The 26,332-nt window shown below is 47.0% G+C and overlaps 2 protein-coding genes across 5 annotated transcripts in view; one reads left to right on the forward strand and one right to left on the reverse strand.

Moving 5' to 3' along the window:
• CAPN3 (calpain 3) overlaps positions 1-20,121 on the forward strand; it is a 49,392-nt gene extending 29,271 nt beyond the window's left edge. For 2 of the 3 annotated variants that reach the window (XM_065940629.1, XM_065940630.1), the window contains 19 exons: positions 611-757; positions 2,695-2,778; positions 3,687-3,772; positions 5,901-5,978; positions 6,896-7,056; positions 8,540-8,709; positions 9,049-9,060; positions 9,718-9,926; positions 10,706-10,742; positions 12,673-12,690; positions 15,966-16,079; positions 17,049-17,126; positions 17,502-17,559; positions 17,656-17,720; positions 18,189-18,257; positions 18,347-18,425; positions 18,647-18,763; positions 19,077-19,135; positions 19,472-20,121. In XM_065940629.1, coding sequence (XP_065796701.1) covers positions 611-757; positions 2,695-2,778; positions 3,687-3,772; positions 5,901-5,978; positions 6,896-7,056; positions 8,540-8,709; positions 9,049-9,060; positions 9,718-9,926; positions 10,706-10,742; positions 12,673-12,690; positions 15,966-16,079; positions 17,049-17,126; positions 17,502-17,559; positions 17,656-17,720; positions 18,189-18,257; positions 18,347-18,425; positions 18,647-18,763; positions 19,077-19,135; positions 19,472-19,498 — 1,668 coding nt within the window. In that variant the 3' untranslated portion in view covers positions 19,499-20,121. Of the gene's footprint in view, positions 1-610; positions 758-2,694; positions 2,779-3,686; positions 3,773-5,900; positions 5,979-6,895; positions 7,057-8,539; positions 8,710-9,048; positions 9,061-9,717; positions 9,927-10,705; positions 10,743-12,672; positions 12,705-15,965; positions 16,080-17,048; positions 17,127-17,501; positions 17,560-17,655; positions 17,727-18,188; positions 18,258-18,346; positions 18,426-18,646; positions 18,764-19,076; positions 19,136-19,471 lie in introns of those variants that run through there. The other variant, XR_010663908.1, reaches the window with a different exon arrangement.
• A 480-nt stretch (positions 20,122-20,601) lies between these two features.
• The window catches only part of ZNF106 (zinc finger protein 106), a 55,672-nt gene continuing 49,941 nt past the window's right edge, over positions 20,602-26,332 (reverse strand). For both annotated transcript variants that reach the window (XM_065941744.1, XM_065941743.1), the window contains 2 exons: positions 24,960-25,106; positions 20,602-24,519 (listed from right to left, as the gene is read on the reverse strand). In XM_065941744.1, the coding sequence (XP_065797816.1) occupies positions 24,463-24,519; positions 24,960-25,106 (204 nt within the window). In that variant the 3' untranslated portion in view covers positions 20,602-24,462. The remainder of the gene's footprint in view (positions 24,520-24,959; positions 25,107-26,332) is intronic.

Genomic DNA, 26,332 nt, shown 5'->3' on the forward strand with positions numbered 1-26,332 from the left:
TCCAATAAAGAGGTGGAATTTAGGTGGAAATAGGCCTCCCAGGTTGGTGTTTCTCAGTTCCAGCATGCCCCTAGTAAGCCGGCCACACACTGGGCTATGGACCTGAACCTACCAGTTCCCTAAGAAAGCCTCCCAGTCATTGAGCTTTGATCATATCTCTCACATGAGACACAGGCTTTGGGTTGTAATCTGGGAAAAGCTCAGCCTGCAGTCCACCTCTCAACGAAGTGGTGTGTACTGAGACCAGAGCCAAGGGTAAGGGGATGGCAGACGGGCCAGGAGATACACCTTCCCCGGGGGGTAGTCAATGTATTCTAAGTCTTGGTTATCTCTGCTGGTGAGGAAGGGGCCCAAGCTGAATTTCTGTTCCTTCCTCTCCTAGTACACCCAGTAGATGGGAAAGCTTGGGAAGATGAAGCGCCCACGGACAAACGTTTTCTTTCTGCATCACTGTTCTCCATCTTTTCTCCATTCAGGCTCTACTTATCTCTCCTCTGTTTCTTTGTCTATCCCCTCCCTTCTTTCTCTCTCCTTCCCTTTCTATCACCCACCTTTGTTTACTCTCTCTCCCTCTCCTGGACTGTCCCCTACCCTCCCTGTTGGGCCTCAGGATGGCACAAACATGACCTATGGAACCTCTCCTTCTGGGCTGAAAATGGGGGAGTTGATTGAGCGGATGGTGAGGAATATGGATAACTCGCGGCTCAGGGACTCAGACCTCATCCCTGAGGGATGCTCAGATGACAGACCGACTCGGGTGTGTACTCCTCCCACCTGCATGGCCCGGGTGTGTTGTGTGGTGTCAGACCTTCCTCAGCAGCTGGCACCTCCCACGTGGGCTCCTCCTGGGGCCTTCCAGGGGTCTGGGTTGGAATCTCTTGCTCTCTCCAAGGCTCCTGAGGAATGGGGGGAGACAGCTTTTGGAGGGAATCTCTGGTGGGGGATGGGGTGGGGTGGGGTTCCTTCATACTCCATGGTCCAGGCAGTTTCTCTGATAATGAATTAACTGGCATAAATATTTACAAAAGAGATTTCATTTATTTGTAAATTATTTCTCTCCTTTTAGTTCATTCATTTATGTATTGACACTTATTTACTGAGCTCCTACTAGGTACTCTTTTAACAAACAAAGAAAATTCTCTCCCATTTGTTTAGGATTCTAAGGAAAGAGCAGTCTCTACACACTCCCCACCCCCCACCCCAGAGCTTATATTCTAGTAGTTTGGGAAGTAATACACACTATACAATAAAGTAGAGTATAATGAAATGAACCTATTTTTTTCCCTATCTGAGGATAATAACATTTGGCATATGTCCTACTAGGATTTTTCTATGCATACACCTAATCTAAATTTTTATTTTAAAAATGCAGTCATATTGTATGTGCCTCTTTGCAGCATGCTTCTTTTTCAGTTAGCTTTGTATACCTAATGTGCCAACAAGAATCACATTCTTAGTGTGTCTTCTATAACACTCTTAGTGGCTGTACAATAGTCCAACATGCAGATAAATTATAATTTTTTTACCCCGTAACTTATTATTGGGAATTTAAATATTTTCTTTTTCTGTTTTGGCTGTAATTTTTAAATGTTACAGCGAACATCCTACTAGATACATCTTTGTGTCCAACCAGGACAGTTTTCTTTGCACAGATAGACAGTAGTGGAATGGCCAGGAATCCATATGTAATGCCACAAGAGTCATTTCAAGTGGTTTCCCTGGTCTAGAACTGAACCTCCTGCCCCCTTCCATTTCTATTCACATGGTCTGGGTCCTCTAAAGACTGAAATCTGGAAGAGGTTGAGATGCCAAAAGCCTTGGCTCCTCACATACCCCTCACTTTGAAAAGGGCTCCAGGCTACCTCTTAAAACTGTCATATCACCAGGCAGAGTGAAGTCACAGAGATCCATTTAGGGCTCACTGGGTTTTGGCCATCCTACCCTTCTGCCAAGGATCTCCTGTGGCTGCAAATCTCAGATGGAAGAGACCTCCCTGCTTCCTGAGGCACAGTCACGTCTGAGCAGAACTTTCCTCTGGCTGCCTTGGAATTCTCTGCCTGGGTGCAGGAACTTTTAATTTCTTTCTTTTTTTTTAAACTTTTGGCCACATAACATGGCACATGGGATCTTTGTTCCCCAATCAGGGATCAACCCACACCCCATGCATTGCAGGCATGGAGTCCTAACCACTGGACCACTAAGGAAGTCTACTTTTAATCTCTTGAACATGTTCTAGGGTAGGTGGAGAAGGTGAGGGGATATAAAGATAAAAGGTTAGACCTCCATGTTTCATCTAACCCCTTTTCTCAACCCGTTTCTCTTCCAGGAATAGTCAATCCTGGGTGGGCTCAAGAAAGGGGAGCCTGACCCAAGGCAGATTCCATCCCCCCCACTTCTTCCTTTGAAAGACCCCAAGGGATCCAGAAAGGAGGGCCAGGCACGCTCTCACTCACCTTGAGGCCCCAGCCTCCACATTGTTCTCCAGTGGTCAGGGGACCAGCTTGACGGAAACACCTTGTCTGGGCTGCATATACTTGGCTCTCTTAAAGGGCTAGTGAGGGTCTTCTCAGGGCTAGTAGGCATGCTTCCAGGGCATGGAGGAGTCCTTGTCCTCACTGGACCCAGGACGTGAACCGGTGTGAACTTTGTCTCAGGAAACAAGCCCTGATAGGCTGTCTGGTTTTCACTCCACAGACGATTGTTCCAGTACAGTATGAGACAAGAATGGCCTGTGGGCTGGTCAAAGGCCATGCCTATTCAGTCACTGGGCTGGAGGAGGTGAGCCTGGTGGGGTATGGAGGGATAGAACTTGAGGGGCTACTTGGGGGAACCTCCTGAAGTCAGGTCTTGACTTTCTGTGCCCCTTTGCATCTGCAGAATTTGCCTCCAATCAGGTCCTCAGGCTGAGTGATGGGTTGGAGGAAACTACTTGGACTTGTAGGTGGATCTTGCCACAAGACAGTTCTCACTTTATGTTTGTTTTTAGTGCTAAACATAGCAATTGCCCCAACATTTCCAAAGAACAAATAGAAATCACTTTGGTTTTATGAAAGTAATTTCATGGGCTCTTGTGTTTCTTGTTTTTCATAGTCACTAATGATGTTTTGCTCCCACTGGCACATCTGGCCTTAACTGGGTCATGACAGAGACAGGGAGTTTGTCAGGCCCCTTGTGCACAGTTGGGCCATTGTGCCCTGGTCATATGGATGGGCAGAGAGAGACAGTTGTCCACAGCAGCCCATGCCACAGACAGGAGAAAAAGGGGCCCCTTTTTCTGATTGATCTACTTAGAGGGGACATTTTCTGTCACTCTTCAACCAGCAGGGGCATTTTTTTCTATTAATAATTCATGCAGAGACACCTAATTGCCAGCAGAGCCCTACATTATATGCCCTGCCTCCTCCACCCACTCCACTCAAGTTTCTAAATGGCCAGATGTGGAATGTGAAAATCACTTCTTAGAAGATGGCAAGGTGATGGCCAAGCCTGAATCCTGTAAGCTCATGCTAAGGTTCTGCCATTTCACAGCAAACTTGTGATTAGTCTCCTTGACCAAGCAGGACAGCTCCCTGTATGGGATCCTCTCCCCACTCCCACGTCAACCCTCAGGGCAAGACAGAAGACCCCCACCCCCACCTCACTTCAGAAAGGGCCCAGAGCAAGAGAGCTTTTCCTCTTTGCCCAAGGCCCTGTACAAGGGTGAGAAAGTGAAGCTGGTGCGGCTGCGGAACCCCTGGGGCCAGGTGGAGTGGAATGGCTCCTGGAGTGACAGGTGGGTGAGGGGACCCCATGAGCAGGGGACAAGAAGACCTGGGACAAGGTTGGGTTTGGGACCAAACCATAAGAGTATGACAAATGCTTTGTCTAAAATCACCCTTAAACCAATGAACCACAGAGGAGAAAAGGGGGTGTGGCTCTAGGGAAGGACTGGGAACAGAAGAGGGCATGGCTCCAGGGAAGGGCTGGGACCAGAAGGGGTGTGGCTCCAGCTTAGGGCTGGAAGCAGAGCCTCGGGAACCTGGGACCCCAAGAGCTTACTGATGGCCACTGAGGGGAAAGGAAAGATCCTAGAGAGCATGGGCTATGTCCAGGCAGGAGGGGAGTCTGGATGCAGTGGCCTGACTGGACAAGTAACTTCCTTTGTCATAATTATAAAATGGGGGAAATGTTAGCACCTACCTGGTGGGCTGTTATGAGGAGAAAATGTGACAGTGTTGCAGAGAGCTTAGCCAGTGCTAAGATTTCCTCTCCTTCACTGGCCCCAGGAAGAGATGCATAGGTCCTTTGAAAGAACTGTACTACTTATTACTGGGAGCAGCTAAAACAGCACTCAGAGGGAGGAAGCTATTGTGAAGGCTCCAGAACCTTCACAAAGCCTTTATTGTTCCACCCCAATCGCTGGCTCCTGACTGCCTCTCTGCAGGGAAAGTGGGTCCTGGAGCTCCTTTATTCCCAGCGGGGGCAGAGCAGGACTCCTTAGCTGAGAAGGACCACAACCAGGTGTGTGCCCTCAGACCCTGTGCTAATTTTAACATACCTCTCATCTCAGGGCACCGTAATTACTGGCTTGTTCGGCCATTCATTCATTTAGCAAGTATGTGTTGAGCACTTGCTGAATCCCAGGCACAATCCTAAGCACTGGGGGCATTCTGTGAATAGGCAGCTTTGCTGGGTAGACCAATAAGGTGCTGATCCTGGTCTTCTTACTGTTCCCTTCTCATCCGTGTGACGAATCCCAGACACCTCATTGTGCAGTATGTGTCAGGCCCCATGCTTCTGTCTGGGGACTTAGAAATGATCAGAGATTCAGACCCTGCCCTATAGGCCTTAAGGTCTAGTGGGAAGGACAGAAAAACAGTAATCATTGAGATAAATGCTATAGTTAGGGTCACAACGCAGGCACCCTTCTCATAGTTTGAGGGGACAGGAAGATAGCAAAAGGTTGCCTGGAGGGATGGCATTTGAACTGGGTTCTCTGCTCTGGAAGGGTCCCTGGTGCCCCATAAGTCTACCAGCCCACTAGTCACCCACAGGGACTCTCGCTATGTTCTCCAGTCTCAGATCTTGGGGTCCACTTTCTGCCAACTCCTCCACTTCAGGGACTGCTGACAAGTGGGACTCAGCCTCGGTCACTCAAGAAGAGTTCCCTCCCCCACCCACTACGTCCCTCCTGCTGGTCTCAGGAATCTCCATCTCCCCTCCGGTATTCCCTGATTCCAAGCACTTCTTCAATCCCTAACCTCTCCAGAGACGATCCAGTTTAGCTTCATTCTCCTCACAAAGGTGCTTTAGTTCCTCCTTCTTTGGGAGACAGTGTGTAAAACTGCCCAGCCTTTAAAAATACAAAACTGGGATGTTTTGTGGGGTGGCAGGAGGAAGGAAAAGTTTACCTGTTTAGTCTTTCTCTCAGTAACTCAGACAATTACTTATTAGATGACGGGCCTGTTCTAAAAGTTTTACATGCAATATTTCATCTCTTGCTCATCACAGCACTGTGAGTAGGTGACATAATCATTTCCCTTTTGCAGTTGAGAAAACAGAAGCTGTGAGAGGTGAAGTGACTTGCCCAGGGTTACAGTTAGTACTGGTATAATTAAATTGAAATCCCAATGTACCTATTTCCAGGATCCAGCTCCTAACTTGAAAGGGTGAGGAATGGTTAAAGTTTTAATCAGAGAAAAGTCAGGCCCTCATAAACCATTTTAAAAGCTTGGTCTTAACCCTGAGGATGGTGGGAAGCGATTATGGGGTATCAGGTCAGATTTGCATTTTGGTGATTCACACTGGCTGCAGTTGGGAGAGGAGCTATTTTGTTCATATTTCTCTGATACCTCCTGGCCCAGCTCATATCGGGCCTTCCCTTTCTTTTCCCTTTCATCACACCTCCATCTTCCCTCCAGCTGGAAGGACTGGAGCTATGTGGACAAGGACGAGAAGGCCCGTTTGCAGCACCAAGTCACTGAAGATGGAGAGTTCTGGTGAGTCCAGGACCCAAGAGGACTCTGAAGGGTAAAGGATGGGGTGGGCACTGAAATCTCAAACCTCCAACTCCAGAAAGTGGCCATCAGATTCCAGCCCTTGGGACATCTGAGCCCTATTCTCCAAATCCAGCCAGAGACCTGGCAAGATTGAGGGTTTTGAGAGCAGCCTGAGTGTTATGGTGATGACCGGGCCCTGGACCAAGCTAGGGCTCCCGCCGTCTTGTGACACTCCACCACACGCACTGCTCCAGCCACTTGCTCCTGGTCTTGGTGGAGCTGTTTTCTGAGTGGAGGAAGAACTATCTACTCAGCTCACCCAATGCCACTCAGATCATTTCTACTGAGCCTTCAAGTCTCAGATTAAAGGGAACTTTCCTCTAGACCCACTTGTTTTCCTCAGGATTGGGATTAATTTGTGATACTCATCACCTTTAAAATTGTTGGCTTAGTTGTCTGTGCTTCCCCAGCTACCCCTCCCCTGTGCCTGGTACAGAGCTTGGGCCAGTGGAGGGGCAAACAGGACCACTGTGGAGAACCGAATTGCTGCCAAGCTCTTCCAGCAAGAACGCATGAGTTGGAGTTGTTAACGCAAGAGATACATCAGAATTGACAGTGTTGGGACTTCCCTGGCAGTCCAGTGCTTAGGACTCTGTGCTCTGGCTGCAGAGGACATAGGTTCGATCCCTGGTCAGGAACTATCCAAAAGCCACATGGCAAGGCCAAATTTTAAAAAATAAATATATAAAAATTTAAAAAAAGAACTGACACAGTGTTGACCCTACGAAAGGAAGGACAGGGTCCTCTCTAGGACCATGACAAAATTGCTTTGGGCTATTTCATTGTGCTGTGTTAGCCCTGCATTCTTACCTTTCCCAGCCTCCCAAACAGGTCTCTCTCTTCTTCCAACCTCTCAGGATGTCCTATGATGATTTTATCTACCATTTCACAAAGCTGGAGATCTGCAACCTCACAGCTGATGCCCTGGAGTCCGACAAGCTTCAGACTTGGACGGTGTCCGTGAATGAGGGCCGCTGGGTGAGGGGCTGCTCTGCCGGAGGCTGCCGCAACTTCCCAGGTGGGAGTTGCTCTGGATGGGGGAAGGGTCTAAGCAGAACAGGTTCCAGGAAGAATAATATTAACTAGCATCTGCTGAGTCTTTACTAACTTCCAGACATACAGCCTCTTATTGAACTGTCCCCATTTTACTGAGAGGTGACTTCCCTGGTGGCTCTGTGGTAATGAATCTGCCTGCCAATGTAGGAGACGCAGGTTTGATCACTGGGTCGGGAAGATCCCCTTGAGAAGGAGATGGCAACCCACTCCAGTATACTTGCCTGGGAAAATTCTATGGACAGAGGAGCCTGGTGGGCTATAGTCCATGACGTCACAAAGAGTCAGACACGACAGTGACCAAACAACAACATTACTGAGAAGGAAACCTCCATTCTGAGTAGCTTACATTAAGGAGCTGGTAACAACTTTTCAGTTCAGTTCAGTCGCTCAGTCGTGTCCGACTCTTTGCGCCATGCCTCCCTGTCCATCACAAACTCCCGGAGTTTACCCAAACGCATGTCCATCGAGTCGGTGGTGCCATCCAGCCATCTCATCCTCTGTCGTCCAGGTTATTATGTCAGAACAGGACCGTGTTCATCATGCTGAGGATTGAACTGGAGAACTGAGTGAGCAGCAGCTGCAAGAGTTTAAGCCAGAAATGATGAAAGCTGAGGCCAAGTCAGAAGCAGCAGAGATGGGGGGATGAGGCAGGTTGAGGGAAGAAAATATTGGGTGATCTGGAGAAGGAAGAATGACTTCAAGATTCTCTCACTGGGAGCCTGAGTAGATGGTGTCAATGAAACGCACAAGAGGAAAAAAATAGGTTTCTTATTTTTGACTGAGTTGGTTGTGGGCTTCTGCAGAGGAGTTTACTTTGGGACATGGCAAGTCTGAGGCATGTGTAGAATATCCAGGTGAAGATTCATGAAAGAGAACCGGATGCACAGATAAGAGTGGCACTTAGCTCTATGATAGGGACTCAGTATGTATTTCTGGAAGAAAAGAAGGATGGAAAGAAGACAGGAAGGAAAGGAGGGAAAGAAGAAAGAAGGGATGATGGGAAGGAGTCAAAAGAGAGATTGAAGCTGGGATCTACAGCTCAGGAGTCAAGAGCATGTAGGGAGCAGTTAGAAAGTAGGAGTGGATAAGACAGCCTAGGGAGTGAGAGAAGAGGCCCAGGACCAAATCCCAGGGACTAGTAACACTGAGGGAGCAGGTGAGAAAAGTGAAGCCATCCGCAAAGACAGAGAATGAAAATTCACAGAGAGGAGTCACATAGCCAATCAGCGCAGCTCCATCTGTATAAAGGTATAAAGGCTACCCGCCCCCCACCCCAACACACACACCAAATTAAACAAATGCCTGGATCCTTTTTATTTTTCATACATATTTGAGCATGTAGATGAGGAGGCTAGAGACGAATAGGTTCCCTCCGTCTCATCTCCTGTCCTTTCCTTTCTCTGAGAGGCAGATCTGAAAGTGCAATTCCTTTTGGGGGGGCACAGACACTTTCTGGACCAACCCACAGTACCGTCTGAAGCTCCTAGAAGAGGACGACGACCCCGATGATTCCGAGGTGATCTGTAGTTTCCTAGTGGCCCTGATGCAGAAGAACCGGAGGAAGGACCGGAAGCTGGGGGCTAACCTCTTCACCATTGGTTTTGCCATCTACGAGGTGTGCCATCCCTGATGAGCTTCAGACCACCTTTTCAGGGAAGAGGCTTTCAGAGGGCTTCCTGAGGGGTTCCCCAGCTTCCCCAATATCCAGTGCCCCCCCAAATTCCTGATATCAGGCCCACTTATGTCAGAACCTCTTTGAAGTTTGTAACCAGTGGGGGGAAAACCCACCTAGGGGAGGTGGGGCTGGGGCTGGGGCTGTCCAGGTAGGTACATGGGGAGTCAGAGCCCCTCATTCGCTCTACGATTGCTAGCATGCCCTTTGGCAAGTTTCCATCCCCATTAAGACCTGAAATCCACAAAATCTGAGCACCTTCCTTTTCTGTTTCTCCCCAAGGTTCCCAAAGAGGTATAGAAGTGGAGCAGCCAGCAGTGTGTGCAGCGTTACCAGGGCCCTGTGTCCGCCTGGGGCGCATCAGGGTGCCTCCTGTGGGGTCTGGGGGCAGGACTGTGATAGGAGAGGGCCTGGCCCACCTTACCTAACTCCAGAGCAGGTCCTCAGGCTATTGCATGGCCTCCTGACCCCCACCCCCACAACGTGCCCTTTCCCTTGCCCACCAGAGACCATCACACACTCACATGCTTGCTCACACTCACACACAGAATCACACAGACACATTGTGAGGCTGATCACCTTCTTTGGGGGTGGAGGAATCACCTCCCTCAGACCCTGCCCACAACCCCCGCCCCTGTCTCCTTGGGGTCTTTCCCCAATCCAGAGGTGTTCTGGAGCTGAACAGCAGCAATTCTGGTAAGTGACCCTGAGTGGGGGATGCCAGACTTGACCTTCACTTCTGGATCACAGCAGAAAAGGAAGAGGATATGGGGTAGGGAGCTCCAGGGATGTTGAGCTATTCGAGCCCTTGGGAATCGGAAGCTGGTAGGTCGTGACTATGAAATGAGTGACCAGGGAGTTGGGAAGGAGGACTCCCTGGAGGAGGACTGTGAGCAGGACAGGGTGTCCCTCCCGAGGGACTAAGGTGCCTTGGGCTCTTCTCTCCCTCAGATGCATGGCAACAAGCAGCACCTGCAGAAGGACTTCTTCCTGTACAACGCCTCCAAGGCCAGGAGCAGAACCTACATCAACATGCGGGAGGTGTCCGAGCGCTTCCGCCTGCCTCCCAGCGAGTACGTCATTGTGCCCTCCACCTACGAGCCCCACCAGGAGGGCGAGTTCATCCTCCGGGTCTTTTCGGAAAAGAGGAATCTCTCTGAGTAAGTCCCAGCCAGGCTTTCCCCACCTGTCCCTAAGAGCCCACATGACCCATACCAGAGACTGGTGGTGTGAGACAGCCGGACAGCTGAGACAGTGAGACAGACTCCTCCAGGAATCCTGTTGACCAGGACCTCTTCCCCTGTTCCCGAGCCACTGGGAACGTCTCCCCTACATCCATCCACCCACCCATTCATCCCACAGATAGCTACTGAGCACCTGCTATGTCCCAGGCACTCTTCTAGGCACTGAGGACAGAGCAATGAATTAAACAGAAAGAAATCCCTGCCTTCATGGAATTTAACATTCTAACATGAGACAACCATGTAATAGGAAAAAGTATATAGAGTATATTAGATTTACATAAGTGATAAGGAGGAAAAATAAAGTGGGAAGAAGGATAGGAGCAGTTGGGGGGTGATGAAACCTTTAGGTATGGTGACCAGAGAAGCCAGCAAGGCCACATCCTGCCCTCTTGGTCACTGGGGATGAGTTCATAGGCCCTTACCACTTTGACCTCTGTCCCTAAAAGAAGCATAAGGTTCATGAATAGGTGCCTGGGTCATGCATCTGGGAAAACCTAGACAAAGCCAAAAAGAAGCCCTGTGTCTGCACTTGGCTTCAGGGAATGGCACCTGTGGTAGGGGATGTTAGTACCTGGGGTTCTCTTGAGGTCAGTCCAGACTTGGCTCCGAGAAGCCAGGTGACCTAAGCAAAAGCCCTCTGCATCCTACTTGCACCTGGTGACACTGAGACCCCCTCATGTTTGTGTTCCTCACAGGGAAGTTGAGAATACAATCTCCGTGGACCGGCCAGTGGTGAGTGGTTTGGCTCTCACATGTGACAAGGGCCAGGGAACAGGCGAGTGATGGAGGGGTAGCACGGGACACAGGAGTCTGGGGTGTGCAGAGTCATCACTCTGTGTTATTGCAACTTCTGTGTGGCATGGCCTGAAGTCATGAGACTTGTGTCCTGGGGCCATTTAGTCAGTCTAGGGGCTGGAAGGACAGAGGAGAGTCCTAGAAGGAAAAACAGTTTGAACAATTAGAGGGAGGGACCAAGGCCACAGGAATAAGGGGTGACAACAGCCTCAGCCAGCACTGGATTTATGAGTTAGAATCTCACACAGAAAAAAGGCAGCACTACACCAGCTCTGGAGTCAATATCAAAACCCAGGTCCTCCACCTGCCAGCCTGGTGACCTAGACAACTTATGTAACTCTTCTGACTCAGTTTCCTACTCTGCAAAATAGGGGTGATATTAATAATACATGCCTCACAGGGCTTTTGTGAGGTTTGAATCGATGAGATCATGTACATGAAGGGTCTGGCATGGCAAAGGCCTTTCAATGGCTATTGTTCATATGTTTTACATCTTCAAGGTACTTCTCACATGTGTCATCTCTCTGATGTTTGAAAGGTTTCTGACATGTAATAAAGTTATTATCCCTGGTTTTCAAGTAAGGAAGCAGAGGCTCAGTGGAGTTAAGTGGTTTCTTTGAGTTTACAGAGCTTGTGAGTGGCAAGGCTGGAACTCACAACCAGATTCTCTGAGTGGAGTCAGGCTCTCTCCCCTACCCCATGCTGAGGCCTGTCCCCGGGGGTGGGAGGCCCAGGGTTAGGAGCACAGAGCTGGTGTCTGCTGGAGTCTCCATGTAGAGGAGTCTTATGACTGCCTTGGACTCTGCGCTTTGGTGAATAAATAGTCCCTTGTGTTCTGCTGGTGTGTCCTGGGCCAATAAGAGGACAGCAAATACCCCACTGAATTGTCTTCTGGGTAGTGACACTCGGTTCTTACCCTGACCCTATACTAGTGGCAGATCCCCAAGGGCCTTTTGAATGATCACAGATGTTGGTTTTAGTATTAAGTGCATTTGATGCTATCTTAGTACTTACTTATCTTTCGGATGTCAGTAATCAGTGTATTTATCAGGTGCAGCAAACTCAAAAGCTTACCTGAATTCATATGTCACCTAATGGAGCAGAGCAGGCACATGTGGGGGTTTTGGTGTCCCTGTGTGGGTACAGTAGCCTGTAGTCCTCTGGGCTTCAGACAACTGGAGTGATGGTGACTGTGGCAATCTGGGGATGTAGAGCTGCTGCTCTCAGCTCTCAGATTGCTGTCACGGGGTCACAGGTCCATGCATGCTGCCAGTGAAAGTGTTAGTCACTCAGTTGTGTCTGACTGTGTGCAACTCCCTAGACTGTAGCCCGCCAGGCTCCTCTGTCCATGGAATTCTCTAGGCAAGAATACTGGAGTGGGTTGCCATTTCCTTCCCCAGGGGGTCTTCCTGATCCAGGGATTAAACCTGGGCATCCTGCATTGCAGGTGGACTCTATCGTCTGAGCCGCCAGGGAAGCCCTGACCTTCTAATTTTAACGAAAAACCAAAAACTCTATAAATCAAATAAAATTCATTTTCAGGCCAGTTTACGTGAGTCACTTTTGGGGTGTTTTAGTAACCAACTTCATTAAAAAATACAGAACATCTGCCAGAAGCTCCCCTTCCTTGGCCACGACCAGTAGCAGAGTGGACTATAAAAGCATAGCCGTATCAGCCACCGGTGTCTGGGCCTGGAGAATTCTCTTCTCCCTTTACCCTCCAGGCCCTTTCGGCTCCACATGACCCAGATTTCTGAACTTCACCTGACACTGAGGACCAGGTTCACAGGGAAGCCAAAAGCCACTGGGTTTTCTGGGAACTTGCTTTTCACTTATATTGCATTTATTATTTTCTTTTCTTGTGCAGAAAAAGAAAAAAACCAAGGTGGGTGTAACAGGGTGAGTGGGCAGACAGCACATGGTGTGAGTGTGTAAGAGTGAGCATGCGTGCACTGGACCTGCCTCCTCTCCCCAGCCCTCCACCTCCTTCCCTGAGCTCCTCTGGCAGCTATGGGTGCAGAGCATTGATAGCTTACACTTGCTGAGTGGAGGCTATGAGCCAGCCACTCTTGTAGGTGCTTTCCATGGATTCTCTCCATCCTCACAATGACTCTATGAGATAGGTACATGCAGACCTCAGAGGTATTGTGGGTTCAGTTCCAGAACACTGCAAAAAAGCAAGTATCAGAATAAACCAAGTCACAGGAAGTTTTTGGTTTTCCAGTGCATATGAAAGTTATGTCTGCACTATACTGTAGTCTATTAAGTGTGCAATAGCATTAAAACTAAAAAAGTATGTACCTTAATTAAAAATACTTTATTGCTAAAAAATGCTGATCATCATCTGAGCCTTCAGCAAGTTGTAGTAGTAACATCAAAGAATACTGACTGCAGATCACCAGAAGATAGTAATGAAAAAGTTTGAAATATCATAAGAATTACCAAAGTGTTGACACAGAGACACAAAGTGCACAGTCCTGTTCAGAAAATGGCACTGATAAGACTTACTCCAGATGGAACTGCTGCAAACCTTCAATTTGTAAAAAATGCAGCATCTGCGAAGCATGATAAAGCAAGGGATGCCTGTACTATGATTACCTTCATTTTCAGAGGAAGGAAAGGTACAGACAGATGGACCAACATGCCCAAGGTCACACAGCCAGTGGCAGAGTCACCCTGGAACCAGGAGGTCTGGCTCTGCAGTCTGTGCTCTGAACCACACACTTTACTGCCTGCTTAGAAGAGAGAGGGAGGGTGGCCAACCAGTGAAAATGGGCCTGACATGGGGGTCCTGCAAAAACCCACAGGAGAACCTCTTCTTTCTCAGAAGTGGGTGTGACTAAGCTAAGCTTAGACTTGATTCTTGCGGGAATGGCTACGGGCCCTGGTTCTTGGGGAGCAGTGACAGAGTTGTGTGAGGATTTCCATGGCAGCAGGGGAGGGCCTTGTCTTCCGACACCAGTGCCTGCTCTGTAGACAGGACAGCTCCTTCTTCCTCCTGTTTTCCCTGCCTGCTCCCCACTCCTTTTTCCTTAGCCTTCTGGGGAAGAGGGTGGCAGAGGACACCCAGAGGGGCTGTCACTGCCAGGGCTATCATCTCAGGTGAAGCAGGTTGCCAACTCCCTCCTAGATGGTGACCTCTCTCTTGAACTAAGCCCCTCAAAGTCATGGGCCCTGATGGACTCTGCTTGCTGTGCATGTCCAGATGGGAAAGGGGAAAAGGGAAGAGAAGTTTCACGTGCATGGCCCCACAGAAGCTGCTCAACTTGATTGGTTTCAGGGGGAAAGATAAGGAGAGCTACCTGGGGAGCTTGCCCTCCTGGGTGTCCTGGTTAAGATCACTCTGCTGCAGGGACATCATCACTAAAGCTAACCATGCATGCTAAGAGCATCTCTGGGTCCTCAGAGGAAAGCTTTTATGTGTAATTTTGGAACTTGAGATTACAATCAACCCATCCTTGCTCCTTTCACCTCATAACTTCCCCCATGGTCTTCAGGGCAGTAATGTCTACAATAATGTTACCCCTTTTACAACTTTGGTTTGGCCACCCAGAGTGCCATCGAGAAATGACTGACCTTTGGGCATCCTCACACCAATGGAGCAATAGCCATAGGACATCAGAAAACGTTTGATGTTAGTGTTCATGACAGCGTCTGGAAGGATCCATCACAGGGGTCCTCCGAGCATTGGTGCCGGTGCAGACCAGAGCTGACATTCACCAAGCACCAACTGCATATTAAGGCCCTGCGCTGGGGGTAAAATATACATTGTGTTCAGTTACAACAGAATTTACAAGGTAGGTGCTGTCAGGATCCCTCTTTTATAGATGAGGATAAAGATTCAGAAGTCCTTGTCTGAGGACACACAACTAATGAGTGGGGAAACTTGAAATGGAAACCATATTTGCCCTGAACCCGTGATTCTCGCCCTCAGCTCTCCGGTGCCGGACTTTTACACTCCATGGCCTGTTGTGGCCCAGACCCACACTCGGGCCCCAAGTTGTGTGCCTGGTGGGGGTGCCCCATGGCCACACTCCCCCCACTCAGACTGCTAGCCACACTTGCTCTGAGATTCCCTACAGGTATCAGTTACTTGAACAAGACCCCTTGCTTGGAAAGCAGAGCAAGCCAAGGTATTTGGGGCCTGCTGGGAGCCAAAGCTGGGGAAGCGCTCTCCATGGGTCTGTCCATTGGTGCTGCCCTAGAGGAACAGTATGGAAAGGCAAACGGGAACTCAAGAGTGCCCAGGAACTCTTATGCACTGAGACTTTGATTGCCCCTTGTTCTCTGCACCGCTGATAGGAGCCTTGCCTTCCTCCTCCGGCTTTCTCCATGGGATGTATACCCCAACCAGTGCCACCATAGCATGGCAGCCACTCTCCACCCTTTCATATTCTCCTCACTTGCATGAGCATGTCTGGCAAATACCCCTTCTATTTGGGCAGCATCTTACATGCTTTCCCAGTACAATCATACATTCAGGATCTTGTGTGATCCCCACAAGAGCCCTATGAAAAGGGCAAAGCAGGTTTTATCATCCCCATTAATGGACGAGTAAACCGAGGCCAGAGGATATTTTTCATGTGAGGAGCACAGCTGGGACTCTAGTCAAGTATTCTGACCCCACTCAGGGACCATGTAGATAGTCAGTTCTTCTCTCAATGTGTCCTCTGCCAAGTCCTAGAGGTTCCTTGAGGAAGCCTCAGTAACTGCCATGGTGATGTGGGGGTGCCAAGGGAAAAGAGCTCTGCCCTCTTCATTAAGCAGAGAAGCCCTGTTTTTAGAGCTTCTGGGGAAATTTAATTTGAACGAGGTTTCCATTTGAAAAAAATCTACAAAACACTTGAAATTCACTGCACTATACCATGCTGCTTTTAGGATTCTTAGCATTGTCGCATGTACTAACTACCATGTTTAATCCTCATAACTCTACAAGGAGGTAAGAAACTTAGGTCCAGAGAGACCGAGCATCTTTCCCCAAGTCACACAGCTTGTTAGTTGCAGAGATGGAGCTTGAACAGAGGTTCAAGAAGACCCAGCTCTGCTCTTCTCATCCTTACTGGACAAAGCTGCTCCAGGAGAGAGGTTGCTTCATGTGCCCACTCAGCCAGTAATCCTTGTTTCCTTCCTGCCCTCTCCCCTTTCCCCTCTTCTCTCCAGCCCATCATCTTCGTTTCAGACAGAGCAAACAGCAATAAGGAGCTGGGTGTGGACCAGGAAACAGAGGAGGGCAAAGACAAAGCAAGCCCTGATAAGGAAGCGAAATCCCCACAGGTTTTGAGCATGTGCATGAGTGGGGTGGCCTGCACACAACCGAGGCCTATGTTCAAGGAGTGCATGGGGGTTGGAGGGGCCATAGGGATGGGGTGTCCATTTAACATCTAGAGGTTTAGGTTTGTCCCACTGACATTTTCCCTCATCAAATTCTCCTAAAATTTGGGGTGCTGCTTGGATGAATGTCTTGGGATTGGCTGCCACGCCAAGCTGGTCCTGGGAAGGACAGGCTGAGCTTCCCTGCTGAAGCCCATCTAGCCAGGATGATGAGAGAAGAGGGATGCAAAGCCTGTGACAGACACAGCTTGAGACAGAACAGCTTGTTTCCTGGTGTCATTAACAACGGGGAAGATAAAGAACAGTAGTGGGAAGGGGGGTGACACCGGAAGCAGAGTCCTCCAGAGCTCAGGGGACAGTGTTAGATTGGAGTGAGGACAGGGGGTCATATAAAGCATATAGGAGGTGAGACTGACAGGCCAGATTCCAGATAAACCCAGGGACATCTCATCCTGTGGTGCCCATGCAGCGGCGTGGGGAGGGGAGGAGGGTCCTCTGAGGATTTGGCCTTGATGGCAGAAACGGCTGGACATATCAGATTGGCCTGGTCCGCTTTGTCCTGCTGGGGCTGGTTTGGTTGGGACGGTCAGGATGTAAAAGGAGGAGAGGGCTCTAGCTGGTGGGGATGGGGGAAGAGGACCAAGGGGGCTGTCTACATGTCTGCACAGCTGATATATCTCCTCCGGCGAGGCTGGGGAGGTACAGAATGAAGGGTCATTGGGACCTAGATGATTCTCACTCCAGATCAGTAGGTTCAACCAAGAAATAAGAGCATCAACTCTGTACCCAGTTCCTGCTGCCACCTACGGCTGGTTTAGTCACCCTGGCTCCTTCAGCCCAGAAGGAAATTTTCTCTCAGGTTTGTCCATCTCCCTGGTCCCCGCCAAGCAGTTTTCCTTTGTGCCTCCACAGCCAGAGCCCAGCAACACTGACCAGGAAAGTGAGGAACAGCAGCAATTCCGGAATATTTTCAGGCAGATAGCAGGCGACGTGAGTACCTCCAACTCTGACTCACTCGGACATCCTCTCCTTGATGAATTGCTCAATTTGCCAGTTATTTCATGATCATTCAGTGGAGGTCATTTTGGTTTTTGGTGGAAACGGGGTATATGAGTGTAGCACAGAAATCCACAAGTGAAGTCCTTTGAGTTCTAGACCAACACACCCACTGGGTGGCTCTGAGCTGCCCACTGCTTTCTAGACAGCTGAAGGTACAGTTCATCAGAAAAGCCCCAGCTTCCCCATGACAGAACAGCCCTGTCATGGACTATACAAGCATGGACGGCCGGGATTTGATTTGCAAAGACTATGCTCCATCAGCTGCTGCACTCTTGAACCATGACTTTCTTCCCCTTTCCTCCTCAGGACATGGAGATCTGTGCAGATGAGCTCAAGAACGTCCTTAACAGAGTTGTGAACAAACGTGAGCAGCTTAATTCTGCAGGGGCAGGTGGGCAGTGGGGGTGGTGTGTGTCCAGATATCTGAAGACAGCGCCTCATTCTTCTCCATACCTCTCAGATAAGGACCTGAAGACACAAGGCTTCACGCTGGAGTCCTGCCGTAGCATGATCGCTCTCATGGATGTATCCTTCCTGCCACCCTTTCCCAGCCCTGTCGGCAGCCCCTGTGTAGTCTCCTGGGACTAGGGCAACAGTGAGGGGGGCCCAGTCAAGCAGAGGGGCCCAAATTCATGCTCAAGCAAAGATTTAAGGAGGCCCTGCGCTAAACTTCCTGGCTGCTGGTCTTTAAGGAGCTGTTGGAGAAAGCACAGTTGGGAGAACACTGGCCCCTGCTCTCAACCTCAGGTCTGAGATTCTGAGGCCCTACCCAAAAACAGTGGTCCTTGGAGAAACGTTTCCTGGGTTCTAGAGCAGGCACTGATTCTGACTAGGGAAGCATGGAGGGGGGTGTTAAACACTAGGTCAGGATAAGGGTGGATATCCTGGGCAAAGCTCTCCTATAGAGGACCTCCCTTGCACAGCCCCCTAGAAGGTCTGCTCCCAATACAGGACTTTGCTATGTGCCCTGTAGCCCTGACCTCCTTCCTCCAGACAGATGGCTCTGGGAGACTGAACCTGCAAGAGTTTCATCACCTCTGGAAGAAGATTAAGACGTGGCAGGTGGGATGAGAGAAAGAGGGTGGGAGTGAGGAAGGGACTGATTCAGAGGTTGAGTGTGTGACCTCTGTCTTCAAATTTTCTATTGCCAGAAAATTTTCAAACACTATGACACAGACCAATCTGGCACCATCAACAGCTACGAGATGCGCAATGCAGTCAATGATGCAGGTATGGGGAAGAAATGGAGTGGCCAGGATGCGGATGGGAGGTGGTAGGAGCGGGATGAGAGGGGAGGACTGGGCCACTGGGGCCCTACCAGAGAAAGGGATGAGAAAGGGCTTCTTGTTCTCCTCTCCTAGGCCATAGCATGACCAGGAGGTTCTAAGGGGAAAGCAAGCAGGCCTGAGGACTCACCCCTATCTCCTCCTCTCCCGTGCTCTCCCCCACAGGCTTCCACCTCAACAACCAGCTCTACGATATCATTACCATGCGCTATGCAGACAGGCACATGAACATCGACTTCGATAGTTTCATCTGCTGCTTTGTCAGGCTGGAGGGCATGTTCCGTAAGTGGACAGCTAGCCTTCTGCTCTCTTGTGCCTCCCTGCTCCCCCTCCTGTGGTGGAGGGAATCTCCACTAACTGACCTTACTATATGACCCTGGACAAATCCCAATCTACTGTTCAGGCTGAACAAAGGTAGAGGCCCTCTTTAGGCTCAGAATGGGATGGCAAGGGACAGTTATTGGTGATACTTTGGCCTATTTTGGTGCTGAAGGGCAGCATCGGGCACATGGTCCTCTTAAGAAAAGACAAAGTGGTTGGGGGTGGGGGTGGAGTGCCTGTAACTGGCCTCTGGTCTGTGCATTCTTCCGAGCAGGAGCTTTCAATGCATTTGACAAGGATGGGGACGGTATCATCAAACTCAACGTTCTCGAGGTAAAGTCTAACAGAAACAGTACACTCCCCCTGCACTTTAAAATTTGAGGTGGAGGGATGGGATGGGATGGGAAAGGAACATAAAGGGAAGCTCTGAGCTCAGCAGGATGTGGTCATGGGGAATGCATACTAGGGGAAGGCTCTAAGGAAGCCTCAGTTATGGCTTTATGCTGGAAAATCTGTACTATCTAGAGGAGATCTGTGGGAAGGATGCGTCTCAGGAAATCTTCCCAGTGTCTGGCATGCAGGGACTGGCCTTTTCTTCTACTCTTTAAATCTCTAGGGCTTGGCTCTCTTGTTTTATGTGCATTCTGATCTTGGGACTTCCTCTTGCAGTGGTTGCAGCTCACCATGTATGCCTGAACCAAGCTGGTTGCATCTAAGGCATGGAGGATCACTCAGGATTTCAACTTCACCCAACAGAGCTAAAGTCACTTACCTCAAAGGACACTGTTGCTGTACCCCCAGGAAGCCTCCAGGCACCTCATCAGTCTAGTTCCTCCTCTACTCACTTCCCTCCCAGCCTTAGGGCATCTGTCCATTTGTTGACCCTTCAGTTAAGGAATGGGGAAGGGAGAGCTGTGTTGTCCCTGTGCCACATGGAGCCAAGTGCCTCTGTCTGCTTCGGCTAGCCACAGGCCAGTGAGAGCTTTGCTTGGAGTCTGATGGCCTCAGCTCTGACGACAAGTACTCTCCTTAGATGCTTGCAGCTGTTTGCAGAAGCATTTGCCAATGGCACTCAGTACTTCCTGGTGGTAGAACCCCCACGCCCACCCCGCATCCGCCCTATCATCTCTATGTTCTCCCACCAATGGGACAGCAGCCCAATGAGCACTTGGTTCTGCCTGATTGTTTCAGGATGGGCCTGCTCTGGAGTAAACTAGTTCAGTGAAAAGAGGTTTGGACACTTTGGGTTATCTGACTCATTAAGTTAGGTTGCATTCTGAAAAAAGTTCATCTAAATAAAGGCATATGTTTTGCTGGTTTGATTGTGTTTTGTTTTCTCACATTGAGAGCTACAGCAACACCGAGTAGCTCCAATCTCACCCATCAGGTATAGAGCTCTAATTTCAGAATACAGCAATGGAAAATACACACACACACACACAAATCCCAAACCCCACTTTAATCATGCCTTTTTGCTATTTCTTGAGCACAGGAATCACTCAAATACTTTCCAAGATACACCAGGAAAGGAAGGGGAATAGCTGTTGGTGTCTAGATCAAGACAAAATGGGTCACTATTAACTGGAAGCGCAAGTTAGCTGACTGTAAGGGCGCAGAGCTCCTCTACTAACACTGACCTACTGTATGACCTTAGACAAACCCTTAAATGAAGGTGTTTGCTGTGCTTATCTGGACCATGATCTATAACCATCATGCATTTCCACCCAATTTCCTTCTTGATCTCTATATCAACATGGAAAAGGGTTGGCCGTGAATATGTAGATAAGGTAACAAAAATAAACAATTAGTAAAAGTACTTTATTTTCCTCTTATATTTGCTTTATATGTTGCTTTACAAAGTTAGGAAGTTCACAGCTTTATACCAAAATGTTAAGAAGGCTAAGCTATTTGCTTATAAACATTTTGCAGTCAAATGTCATATGATTTCAGTCTTCTAACCCATATTCAATTAAAAAAAAAAAATCAAGACACTAAGGGCACTGGCGCAGCTCGAGGGCATGCACTTCTCTGAAGCAGGAGAAAAGATCCTCAATAGCCTTTCCTCCTTGCTTCCTTCTCCCCCAATTCAACTGGGCTACTGCTGTGAATTCAGAGGAAATCTGGGAAATGTGAGTCACCATGCGACCTGGCAAGGCCACAGAGCTGGGGGTTGGAAGTGAGGTTAGCAGTTACTGTCTGATTAGCAGTAGGTTTGGTTTAATCAAGATCTCACAATCACTGATGAACTCAGTATAACCCAAACCACCTACACCATAGCTTGTTTCTGACCATCAATCAGACAGCATCTCTGAAATCCTCAGGATCCTGAGGATTTGCAGCTGGGATAAAATCACTGTTGTTAACAATGTGGCAGGCATGGTCTTAACAGTTTTTAGGAGCTCTCCTTTAGGTAACAGGTACAAAATTTATAAGTCAGCATATATAAACTGCAAACCAGAGGGGATGTGCTATTTAAATCCCACTTCACAATATAGTTTGATTGCCCCTCAAATGGAACTCTTCCATAAAATATACCATTACCATTCTGCTAAGTGTTGTACACCTACTCCCACCAAATCACCCACATTCCTAGTCACTAAAGTTGTCCACTGTATCATCTACTAAAAAGAGAAAAACAAAAAACCCTTTGTTAGGCAAATAATCACTTAAATAGCAATAACGTTGCCTACAAATTATAGGTAGGTCAGGAGCTAAACACTCAACTTCTGAGGCAGAAAAACAAATTCTCCACAAAAGAAGGAGTGCAGTAACAATGACGTTCTCTCAAATTCAAGTAACATCAGGTCAGGATAACCCTTTGTTTGTATTGTGTTTAACTGCTTTATACTGAGTCGAGTAGCATGCCAAAATTTTGAACCTGATTAAAAACTTCATGATAAAACTTGAAGTCATTGATATTTCATCAGAACAAACTGCCATTAAAATGCTAGCATATACACAGAAAAGGATTTATGCTATGGTTTTCTTGGCTTCTGTTGTCAGAAGTAAACACAAGTAATTAAAAATAACATTCGATTCCTTAGAAGAAATGAGTTGTGTTTTGTCACGTCATGTAACAATTTCCTTCCTCCACCAACTATGAAATATCAGCGCCAACACAAACCCCTGAACCACTGCTCTAATCTGAGAGGGAAGAGAAGGCCAGAATCAGCCGAGACATTAAAGAAGACTTAAAAAATAGACTTCTGCATAACTTTGAAGACACTTAAAAGTAATAACACACAACCATAAGCAGCCAAGATGCTTATGGTGCCTTTATTTCTAAACAGATGGCTACAACAGTGCATTTAGGGCAATACACTAACCTAACCTGGTGTTAAGTGAGTTTTACACATTCTTGAAACAAAGACATTATTGCTACAGCTTCAAAGAAAATTCCTGTGAAATGGGGAGAAGTTTATTAAGTACAGGTGCCCACAGACATACACACGTACAAGAAACATCCATAACTGCACATAAAGGCAGATAGACTGTGCATGATTCTATCAAAGTTAAGCTCAAATCAGTTTTTACTGATTCTTTCAATCTGTTCTTACCTACAACAGTTCCCCAAGACTGCCCAACACCTCACATATCCCCTTCCTGCTGTACAAAGGCTCCACCACTTTCATCTTTTCAGACATGTCCTCAGGCAGAACAGAAGGGCACCTATGCAACAGAGTATGCAAGACTTTCTCAGCACACTGCTCAGCCAATGTGGGAATGTGGGTTCACTATAGTCCAAAGGAAATGCCAGGTTTAGCGATAAATCCAAATGTACTTTCCTAGGAGTCATCATTCCCAAACCCACAGAACAGCTTGGCTTCTCTGGTCACATGTACAGGACATCAGGTAAGAGAAGGGAATGCTTGTTCTCAGACAGAAACAGCACTCATAAACTTTATGCAAAAAGATCTTCTCTACTCTCAAATATCATGCAAATCTCAGTAATGCGGTCAACACAAGAGTCCTGCTGTTCATAAGGACAGAAGTAAATAATTCATGGGGCCATTCATTATCTAGATGTATCTCCCAGATTAGTTCTTTTTTTTTTTTCCCAGATTAGTTCTCAATTTATTTATTTATTTACTGGATCCAGTAGGAACCACCAGAGGCTTTCCTGGAAAAAAAGAACAGCTAGTCAATCTTACACTCAATTCCAGGGGTTTTGGATACCCTCATGAAACCTATCCATGAACTCCAGGTGAAGTTCCCCTGCCCGAGAGCCTGAGTGAAGACATGGGAGAAGAAGTGTGTACACTAAGGTAGGTGGAGATAAACCTGGCTGCTCTCCTCTAGGAAAGAGTGGGCATCACATCCGGAGCTCGGTATGTGGCACTCGGCTCTTCTCTCCTCTCCTCCCTCTCTCTGTAGAATCTTTAAGAGTTTGACGATCACAGAAACAAAAGGCTAGAAAGTAACACCTCTATGGCTTCGCTTAAGAGTCAGAGAGAATTCAAAAACAAAGCAGTGTCAAGCAGGCTTTGTTCATTTGGCTGCTCTTGAAGGATAGGGAGGGTCTTTCCCCTTCATCCCACTCCACCCTTCCTTCTCAACTTAGTGGGGGAGGTGAAGGCAATACACTGGTCTTTACCAAGTCTGCTTGAGGCCTTAAAAACTATATTCAGATGCTTTATCCTGATCCCCCCATTTGTGTACTGTGGGTGGGTGGAGAGTACCTCATGAGCCCAGAGGAACTATATGATGGCTGCTGTCAGTCTAGGCACAACCAGAGAATGGGAGAGGGGTTGGCAATGAACCAAACTAAAAGGTTTCAAACCCACTGCCCACTTGGAGAGTCAGAACCTGGAAAGACAGAGGCTACACCTCCAGTTCAAACACCCTGCCAATACCTGCAGGGAGTACCCAGGTCTAACAGTGAGATCTCCAAGTAGATGGCAGGTCTGTGCATTGCCTTGAACCAAGGACTTTATCAAAATCTGTGGAGGTTCAATAGGAATTATTGTCTGCAAGGACTTGTCATTATGTGATCTGCTGTCTGAGCTCCTAAAATAAAATCAGCAGAGCAGCTACTCCAGCTGTTAAAAATCTCTTGTGTGTCCCTTTAGCATTTAAAGCCAGCTCTGTCCATCTAAGAAGAGAATATTGAAACACATTGTACATAATTGTTAAGAAAGGAAAATAGTTGCTTCCAATTAAAATACCCAGTGGTCAGAATTAACTGATTGCAATAATTACGGAGAAATTAAGACTGATTCTAAAAACCTAGCATTTGAACAAATTTGTACTTAAATGCGTGACTATTGGTTTAAACCATCATTAAGAATAGAAACTAAAAATTACAAACTGAAATCAATAAAATACATGTGTGATTAGGGTCAAACTGGGTAACCAATTAACATTTGTGTCTTTAATAAACATCTGGAGAACACCAGTAGCATAATTTACTATATGCCATGCTGTCCCAGAAGAGTATGGTTCCTTAAAAATCTGTTTAAATCTCACAAACCTCCAGCAAAAACTTAGAAGTATAACCTATCATCCCATAGAGCTGCCCAGACTTATGCTAGTAGTAAGCCTGGCTAGTAACCACTTTCTCCTTCCCTGATTCACTGGGGAAAGGAGGACATTGGCCTGTGTAAGGGGCCAATGTGAGATTAGTTCAACTAAAGACTTCCCAACATGGGAGGCAAAAAACTTCATGAATCAATTTTGCTGTCATCCTCAGCATGGTGTTCAATATGTCCTGCAGCATCCTAGAAATAAAGGGAAAAGGACCCATGAGAGAAAGGTTGGTAGTAGGTCAAAAGAAAGTCAAAGCCACGGAGAGCTTCCCAGGTCTAGATCTGTGATCCATGAAAGGCAGTTAGGACCCATCACTCTTAATTCACATGGAAATGTGCACTTGAGTTCTAAACACAAGAATGCTGTAATAAACCTCTAGGTTCAGTTACTGGATTGGAACAAGTGAAAACATTCTCTGTAGGCACTTTCTCAGAAACTACCTAATTCTTCACTTGAAATCTCACTAAGGTATCTCTCAAATCTGTGAATAATATTAATAATAAAAAGAAAAATCCTTACACTCTCCCTGTTTACTGCAAGTCTGAACATTCTAATAAGGCAGAAAAGGTTTACTGAACCCTGCTCTGAGCAGTCAAATGACCCCGGGTTGACCTCAATCCCACTGATATACCTGTTTGGATCCTTTCTTAGCAGTAAAAAAAGCATCACAGTTCTTCCAGCGACATTTCAGAGTTTGAAAGTTTGGATTTGTATGGTCAGTCAGCAAATGTTGTTTTAAATGATCTACAACACCAAATATCAGAGAGCAGCCATGCCACTAGAGAGAGAGAGATTGGAAAGGGTAAGTTATAAAGAGTACGGGAAACATGCAATGAGAATACTCCTCATTGTATCCTATGAGTATGCCCCTATTCTTTATTCTTGGCTGGCAAATTCAACAAAGCCAGAGGCAACCAAATTAATCATGAATTTATTCAGAAACTTTGAAAAGACTGAGAAGTCTTTTGATAGTTCAGTATTTTCAGAAGGCAAAGCACTAATGTAGCCATTACATCTTTAAATAATGAAGCTGTTAGCAAATACTGACAGGCAGATTAAATAAAATTCAATTTAAACTATACTTATTCTTCTTTAAAAGATTTATTTTTAATTGAAGGATAATTGCCTTACAATATTGTGTTGGTTTCTGCCATACATCAATATGAATTAGCCACAGGTATACCCCTCCTGGACCTCCCTCCCACCTCCTACTCCATCCCAGCCCTCCAGGTTGTCACAGTGTGGTAAACCACAACAATTCTTTATCTTGCCATCATAAAAAGAGTTTCTCAGCCCATTTATTTAAAAAGACAAAGAGCTTTCCTGTAATACTCGAGTTATTTTTAACAATTCTAAGAATTGTTGGCTTGTACACTTGAAAACACAAATGTTTGATAAAGAAAACTACATTTGTGGAAATACTGGCAGAAAACTGTGAAGGAAGCCTATCTTTACTCACAATTTTTATCACTTGAATCACAGTCTTGTGATTCTTTTTTTTTTTTTTTACTGTATTATAAATGTGGCTATATTTCAATTGTTAGTCAGAAAGCATAAAGACTCTTTTTTTCCTCACAGGCTTTTAAGAAATGATTCTAACATGTTCATTTCTAAAAAATAATGCCGTTTTGAATATTCCTTCTATAAACACTGTTTCATACCCCCAACTTTAAAACCAGAAGGTATTTTCCTCATTTTTCTAGATAAGTTAAGTCTATTTGTATGTTTTGGATACTGTTTTACTAGATTTTGCCTTTCTTCATTAAGAACACTAAAAATCAAAAATAATGATGCATAAAAAGTTGAAAAGTAATTAGGCCAGAGACAAATCTAAACTTGAATTTTAAAATGTGAGGATCCAGTTCATCAATGCTGAAAAGGGGATTAGGGTTTAGGGAAAAAAAATTCAGTGCCAGCCACTTCTCTCTGGTCAGTACTATTAGAACTGATGAAACAAATTAAGGTTTATAAGAAACAGTGTGAAAGTTTTGAGGTTTAATTACC

The sequence above is a fragment of the Muntiacus reevesi genome, chromosome 7, assembly GCF_963930625.1.
Source record: "Muntiacus reevesi chromosome 7, mMunRee1.1, whole genome shotgun sequence".
In the NCBI taxonomy this organism is placed as follows: Eukaryota; Metazoa; Chordata; class Mammalia; order Artiodactyla; family Cervidae; genus Muntiacus; species Muntiacus reevesi.